This window comes from Vulpes lagopus, chromosome 1 (assembly GCF_018345385.1).
Source record: "Vulpes lagopus strain Blue_001 chromosome 1, ASM1834538v1, whole genome shotgun sequence".
NCBI lineage: Eukaryota > Metazoa > Chordata > Mammalia > Carnivora > Canidae > Vulpes > Vulpes lagopus.
Genome location: NC_054824.1, coordinates 161729788 through 161737732, shown reverse-complemented (window position 1 = coordinate 161737732; position 7945 = coordinate 161729788). Strand labels below are relative to the sequence as shown.

At 41.2% G+C, this 7945-nt stretch overlaps 1 protein-coding gene across 10 annotated transcripts in view; it reads right to left on the bottom strand.

Annotated features, from left to right (window-relative positions):
* RABGAP1L (RAB GTPase activating protein 1 like) overlaps positions 1 to 7945 on the bottom strand; it is a 737000-nt gene that overhangs the window by 7034 nt on the left and 722021 nt on the right. For all 10 annotated transcript variants that reach the window (XM_041753512.1, XM_041753528.1, XM_041753506.1 and 7 more), the window contains 2 exons: positions 7736 to 7819; positions 3829 to 3900 (listed from right to left, as the gene is read on the bottom strand). In XM_041753512.1, coding sequence (XP_041609446.1) covers positions 3829 to 3900; positions 7736 to 7819 — 156 coding nt within the window. The remainder of the gene's footprint in view (positions 1 to 3828; positions 3901 to 7735; positions 7820 to 7945) is intronic.

The following is a 7945-nucleotide window of genomic DNA, read 5'->3' as shown; positions in this document are numbered from 1 at the left end:
GTGCTACTGTTTTCTTAAAATATCTCCAAAAATAGCTTAGAGGTAAAACATATTACAGAATATTTGTTTTAATGCACTACTACATATTATAATATGTTCATAACCAAAACTATATTCCCCTCTCCACTCACACACACAGACACACACACATAGAGCAACTCTCCCCACATTTCTGTGTCATCATGCCTATCTCCACCATTTAGGCCTGAACACTGGGGTCATCTTTTCTTTACCTTCTCCTTCATTCCATATTTTGCTGGTCATCAAATTATTTCTCTAACATGTCTAAGCTCTCCTCATCCCAGGCCTGAATCCCTAGAAGTCGCTTTCTCAGACCCCACTGATTGCTTTCTTATCCCATCCTTAATGCACTCTTCAGATTCCTACCTGATTAATATTCATCAGACACTTAAAGGATATCTTGCAATTCTTTTAAAAACCTATAAGAGTAATTAGTCCACTGCTAGCACTAAATAGGCACGCGGCAAGTATTTGTTTATATACATTTACTGTTAACTAAATAAAACGTTAAGGTGCTAGCTTTTGTTCTGGGTCTTAAATGATTAAAAGTTCACCAAGCTGGGTAAGCAGTTTTATTAGGCTGAGCCATAAGCAGGAATAGACTCACTAAGGGAGGAGAACATTTCAGCGGGGAGAACACTGTGTGCAAAGACACTGGCTCTTCAGAGAGCGGCAGGGAGCCTGAGCAGAGAGTACATGGCACAACAGTGAGAGGCAGGAAGTGGGAAGGGTTCTCTGTGCCTCGTTTTGAAGGTTATTTTTGTTTGTTTGTTTTTATTTATTTATGATAGTCAAGCAGAGAGAGAGAGAGAGAGAGAGAGACAGAGACACAGGCAGAGGGAGAAGCAGGCTCCATGCACCGAGAGCCCGACATGGGACTCGATCCCAGGTCTCCAGGATCGCGCCCTGGGCCAAAGGCAGGTGCCAAACCGCTGTGCCACCCAGGGATCCCTCGTTTTGAAGGTTCTTAAATGTAATGCTATTGAATCCTGATTTCGTCCTATAGAAAATTCATTTACCATATCGTGTACTGCATGTTGGAGAGGGAACAATGAGCTTCATGTAGCTGCAGTCTGGCAGGTGTGCTGAAGAACAGAGGTGTGGCAGAGGCTGCAGATTCCCACCCAGGATTCATCTCCCCTCTTATTAACGGAACTCTGATGTTATTTGGGCTGGCAGTCTGCCATTTCCCAGACTTCCCTGAAGCTTAAGTGTGGCCATGAAATTCAGTTCTGATATGTAAGCAAAGTGTGGTGTGGAGCTTTAAGGAGGCCACTTAGAGCTCCCCTGGTTGGAGGTAGGCCCTTGTACCCTTGCATCTCCTAAGGCCTAAAATTCTATCCTGGAATGTGGCTGTGATGGAGGCAACTCCAGTTGACAGGCTTGACCTTTAGGTCACCTTGAGGATGGGAGCCCCTGCTGAGGATGTGGGTCACCAATAACTGGTGAGTTTGGATTGCTGATGAAACCAAGGATCTAAAAAAAAAGAAAGAAAGAAACCAAGGATCTTTCCAGCCCTGGATTTTTTTTTTTTTTTACATGAGATAAACATTTTCTGTGTTTAAGCCATTGTTATTATGGGTTTCCTATATGTGGCCAAACTAGTTCTAAACTGATACACAGAATGACAGAGTCAAATTTACGCTAGGGAATGCTCATTCTAATTCTAGTATAGAGGAGGAATACCTGAAAGGGGAATGGTGTTGTGGGAGGATGGAAAAATCAAAAGCTATAGCACTGCACCAAACCAGAGATGAAAAGAAAATAGCACTGGAGAAAGAGGATGTAGTATGGTTATCGCCACTAAGGGAATGGAGAGGAGAGTCTAACTCCCTGGGTTCAAATCCTGTCTTTACTGCTTCCCAGCTATGTGACCTTGGGATCATGAATTACCTGTTTTGGTAATCATCATCAATAAAAACAAGATCTAATAAATCATTAAAAAAAAGATATAATAGTGTCTACCTTCTCAGGAAGTTGTGAGGGTTAAATGGGATAATCCTTATAACAATATACACAGTAAGTATTTATTCAGATAAAACAAGTTCAAGTTCCTCTTCCTGAATATATGGCCTTTCATTAGACACCCCTACCTCCTTATCCAGTAGTTCCTCTATTCCTTAATATACACTCTTAAGTACATGAGTCTCCTTAATGAGACTCATTCTGATTTCTGGGTCTTCACTCACAGTTTCTTCCAGAATGTCCTTTTTAAATCCTAACAGAATTCTCACCCAAACTCCTCAGTTCAGCCTCCTCCACAAAGTCATCTTTGATCTGTAGTTCTTACGATTTTGCTTTCTCTACAATCCAGCCTGTCAGTGTCATCCAACTCAGCACTGACTTACAATGCTTTTGAACTATTATACCCTACATATTTCACATACATATGTAGATCTTACTCCTGCAGGAAAATTCTAAACTTTTGTTATGTATCATTTCTGTAAAACAACAGAAGTCTAATAGCTGTGGCCACAGTTAGATGCTCAACAAAACCTTGAGTTATCCACATAAATCAATTTCATTTCTATTTCCACAAAGATTTTAGTTCAGGATAGTTAACTGAATGTTGATCAGTGTTTAAAAAAGGATAATAAAGGCATATAAGTCAGAAGAAAGTAAAAGGAAACCAGAGAGGGAAGATACAAACCCAAAACTTTAGGAGGCTTGGGCAGGGAGATGACCAAGATCATAGTCACTAATAATCTTAGACTGTTTTCGAACATGAAATAAGAAAAAAACACTTGGAATATAAAGTCAGAATAAGGTTCATATTTTCAATTCTCCTGTCTCAGATTTTCAGGTCATAAACTTATAAAAATACACATTATTGTGTGCCAACTACTAAGCTAAGCACTTTATATACATAATCTTATTTAATCTTCAAAATCACTCATTGAGGGCAGCCCAGGTGGCTCAGCGGTTTAGCGTTGCCTTCAGCCCAGGGCATGATCCTGGAGATCTGGGATCGAGTCCCACGTCGACTCCCTGCATGGAGCCTGCTTCTCCCTCTGCCTGTGTGTCTCTGCCTCTCTGTTTCTCCCGGTGTCTCTCATGAATAAATAAAATCTTTTAAAAAAATCACTCATTGAAGCAGGCAATATTGTCTCTATTGTACAGGATACAAAATACAGATTAGAGGTAAAGAACTTGTCCACAAATTGTTATATTATATGCCAACGTGCCTAGAATGCACTTCATCACTAGCATTAACCCTGGATATATTCAAAGAGAAATATGTCAGGTTTCTGAACCTCAGGTCACAAGAGTTGGCTGTGCCAACACTGCTTCTCAAGAACACCAATTCATTTGGCTTCCTGTTGTTTTCTATGGAATAAAGCAATGGCTTTTCTTACTTAAGCAACAAAAGTTTTACCACCAGGGGGCAGCATATAAATAAATGCTACAGTTTTCTTTAAAATTAACCCTCTAAAAAATGGTGGAGAGCAATGGGATGATGCTCCCAGAATGTTCACCGAGGATTGCACACTGAAGCCATATTTATGCAGGCACAGTCGGGATGCAGGGTGCACTCCTACCACCTGCCTCAGACAATCCCTAAGATTTATGGGAACACCATCCTTCTGCTGGCAGGGAAGAGGATCACACCCAGGTCAGAGACAGACACTGTTCTCCACAGATCCTAAAGCCTTTCAAACAACAGGAGGGGCAGGGTGGATGTGATGTCTGTACACTGTCCTGCCTGTGGCTCGTCCTCATGCACTGGGATATCCCCCCAGGTACTGACTTAAGACCGTGTGAATCTGGAAGAAACCATCACAGCAGATCTAGCTCATTCTTCCTCACCTTTACCACTTCCAGCTCCTCCTTGCTGGCTGCTTGCTGCGTCTCCAGTCTGGTACTTAACTGGGAACAGATCTGAAGGAAAGAAAAGAGTTTCTTTACTAGAAAACAGAACAACGCTAGTAGCAGGTGCAGATATCTTTATCAACTCGTATATTACTCTGGCTTCTCTGATGCTAGAAGAAATTTTGCAAAAGAACAGCCCTGCAAATGCAATGCACAGCAGGAAGCCCAAGAGAGTTCCATGCCTAAACCATATTTTGATCTTAATTAGTAGAAACATGGGATAATTTGATTTCTTCCTATCACTAGCCTTTGTGACTAGTTCCAGTGAATTCCTCTCCTATTTTGGAATAAATAAAATCTTTGCTGAATATCCACTTTGTACAAGGTACCATTGTGGAAATCTGTTAAAAAGAATTCTGGACTAGAAACTTCTGTGTACAGCCACAAAGAGAGTATCTGTTTTCAATTACCTGAACTTTCCTTAAGAAGTGCCAGAAGGCATAAAACAGAGTTAAAATGATCAGAAAATAATAAAGACTAAACTTCTGATCAAGTGGTTTGGCAACATGGTATGAAATGACAAGCCTGAGGTCCAGCTCTAGTACTTTACAGCACTGTGTCCTTGGGCAAATTCACTAATCTTTCTAAGCTTCGGTTCCCTCATAAATATATAGTTCTGTGCTATGATAAGCAAAAGAAAAAGAAATCTATGTGAAGGATTCAATATGGTATCTGGCCTATAATAAATGCTTATTAAAGAAAAATCTCATTATTATTGACTCTGAAATAAGGTGCTAACAACAAGTACTAGAAGGAAGTAGAAATAAGTGCTTTCAAAGTCAAAATCAACCAACAAAAGCATTTGCTTAAAAAAAGTACTGGAAGTTCAAATTCTTTGAATGACATACAAATCTTTTATTTTTGAAAAATGGAATAAAAAAAGGTACGAGATATCCAACTTTAAAATGCAATTTGAAAAAAAAATGAAATGCAATTTGAAGTAAAAACAAAGATCTACCTCCATTATCAAAATAGACATAAAAAGATTTTATTATTTTGGGGGGAGGGAGGCAGGGGCTGGGGAGGGAGGAGCAGAGGGAGAGGGAGAAGCAGACTCCCCTCTGGGCAGGGAGTTCTGGGGAAGAGGGGAGGGTCTCTATAGGGATGGGGGTCTCAATCCCAGGATCCTGGGATCATGACCTGAACTGAAAGGTAGACACTTAACCAACTGAGCCACCCAAGTGCCTTTGGATTTAAAAAAAAATTTTTTTTAACATTTTATTTATTTATCTATCTATCTATCTATCTATCTATCTATCTATCTATCTATTTATTTATTTATTCATTCATTCATTCATTCATTCATTCATTCATGAAAGACAGAGAGAGAGAGAGAGAGAGAGGCAGAGACATAGGCAGAGGGAGAGGCAGGCTCCATGCAGGAAGCCTGATGTGGGACTCGATCCTGGGTCTCCAGGATCACACGCTGGGCTGAAGGTAACACTCAACTGCTGAGCCACCCCGGTGTCCCCCCTGGGATTTTTTTAATGTCTGTTTTGAGAGGCATCTGCCTTCAGCTCACATCATGATCCCAGGGTCCTGGGATCAAGCCCCACTTAGAGCTCCCTCTCAGTAGGGAGTCTGTTTCTCCCTCTCCCTCTGCCTCTCCCACCGCTCATAGCTCTCAACTAAAAGAGAAAAAAATCCCAGTCTACTAAAAAATGGCTCTAGAGACAAGGGCCTGCTTATAGAGTTGTTGCCAGTCTCTCCAGATCCAAGCCTGGAAACAATGAATAGGACTGTACTGGCTAAGGTGAGAAAGAAGCTCTCTCCCTAGTAATTTTGGCAAAACAAATACCCTTTCAAATAACCCCAAAGATTCCAAAATAAAGCCAATCATAGCCAATTCCAACTATAGAATGCATTGGGATTATGTTTTACATCCTAATTATCTTCCAACAGATGGGTCTGTTGCCTTTTACATTACTGGTAGTGCCTGCCAGATAATATTCAAGAACAGTCCTGAGGATTACTATTTTGAAGAGTGCTGCATATGGCGGCCAACCATGGCCTAATGTGGTGATGAAAAAACCCATTTGCAGTGATGGCAAGTTTCACAGCACGTGGTTTTTAATGTTCCCTGGATTGGTTAATGTCTAACCATCCCTTCTCCTAGTTACCCAAAGTGACAGTCTTGGATCACCTTGTGTTTTCCCTTGTCTAGCAAAAAATGACTGTATTTATGTCTTCCTCTTCTCCATTTTCACTACTAATTTTAGTCCAGGGCCCTGTATTTTCTCACCTGGACTCTGCCGTTAGCCTCTTACTGGTCTGTATCTTTGCCTGTGGGTCTCCATTTGGTTCCACATTTCTCACTGGGACAGATTAGTGCCAACAGTATGTCTCTGATCATTCCACTTTCTTGCTCATATATTCCTACTGTAAACAGAATAAAATCCAAACTCCTCTGCCTAACCTGAAGACCCTTCTTGAACTGGGACCCAACTCACCTTTGCTTCTTTACTGTACTCGAAACTCTTGACAAACAAAACTGTTTGTGTTCACTAATCTACCTCCATGCCTTTGCATGCTGTTCTCTGTCCCTCGTTTCTATCATCCTCCTCTGCCTCTACGTACCTAAATCGCACTTCGTCTCGCCTTTGAAGCACAGCTCACATTACCCCTCCTCCAGAAAGGGTTTCATTTTCCATGGGCAAGAAGTTCCCTTTCCTCTTATCTGTGCACAGATATTACCTCCCCATTACAAGATCTGCTTCTGAAGGAGAGAAACTGAATTCATCTTTTAACTCCCCTTAAGGAATCAAGGGTTTCAGATAGCAGGTATTAAATAAACATATATTGATTATCATAAAGTAAGACAGCTCTGAAGCCTTATTTCTAAGCAATTTCCCGTGAAAGAGAAAAATCCTTCTGAAAAAATGTTCATTATATATGAAGTGAACCAGTTGCAAAAAATTAACACAAACAATATAAATGACATTTTTATGTATAAAGCAACAATGCAAGCAAATTCAGTGTATTACACTGATTATTTCTAGTTGGCAAGATTAAGCAGGGGGGGGGGTTAGTGTTTTCTTTGTGTTTTTCTACACTTTCTCAATTTTCCATGAGGAACATACATTTTATTTTTAAGCCGTAAAACACATTTTAAAAAAGAATAGGAATCAGACTTCCAACTCCTATATGAGGCAGGAGACCCCAGGGAAGTTCTTAGGAAAAGCAGGTGATACATGGTGCCTTGATTAACTCTGGAAACATGGAACCTTCGCAGTCCATGGAAAGGTTTCTCAGAAGGTGGAGTCCTTGCCGTGGCCCAGCATGAGCAGCAGAGGTAAGACAGTACTACTCTATCTGGAATGAGGGCTTTCTGGGAGCACTGATGTTGGGGCCAGGAGTCCTCATGAAGAGGAAGCCCTCCACTAAGAGACCAAAGGATCAAAGGTTCTAGCAGAAGGTTTTCTGCTAGTGTTGGCCATTGTTGGGTAAGGTCACGTAGCCATGTGACAGCAAAGGACATACTGATTGGATACAATCACCAAACGTTAGTCTTTGGCAGAGAGGCAAATGTTAGCAGTGAGGTCTACTGGAAATCCACTTCGAGTAGGGCAGAGACAGGATCCCAATGGTCACAATCAACTTTCCTGTTCCTTTGAAGCTACCCAACATTGTAAATAGCCAGCAGACTGTTTTGCCCAGTTACACCTCCCACATTATCAGCAAGCACATCCAATCACTGCTTATTTCAGAGCAGAGAGTAAGCCACCAAATTTAATGAATGCCTGCAGTCACTGTTCTGGAAACTCCCAAGAAAAAAATGTTTTTTCTCCCCCAAAGAGAAACAATAGTCACTTTTATGGCAACACAGACTGCAGTGGCACGATACCTGCTTATACTCAGCAATGATAGCTGTGGTCTTCTTGATCTCGTACTCTGCCTTCTCCAGCTGTTTCCGGAAGACTTCTTTTAGCTAGAAGGACAGAGAATGAGAAACACCAAGCCTCAGTCAAAACCCTAATGAGTTTCAACAAACACATATGTCAGGCCGGCCTGATCCGGTCAAGGCTGACATTAGCAACTACAACTGTATAAATTC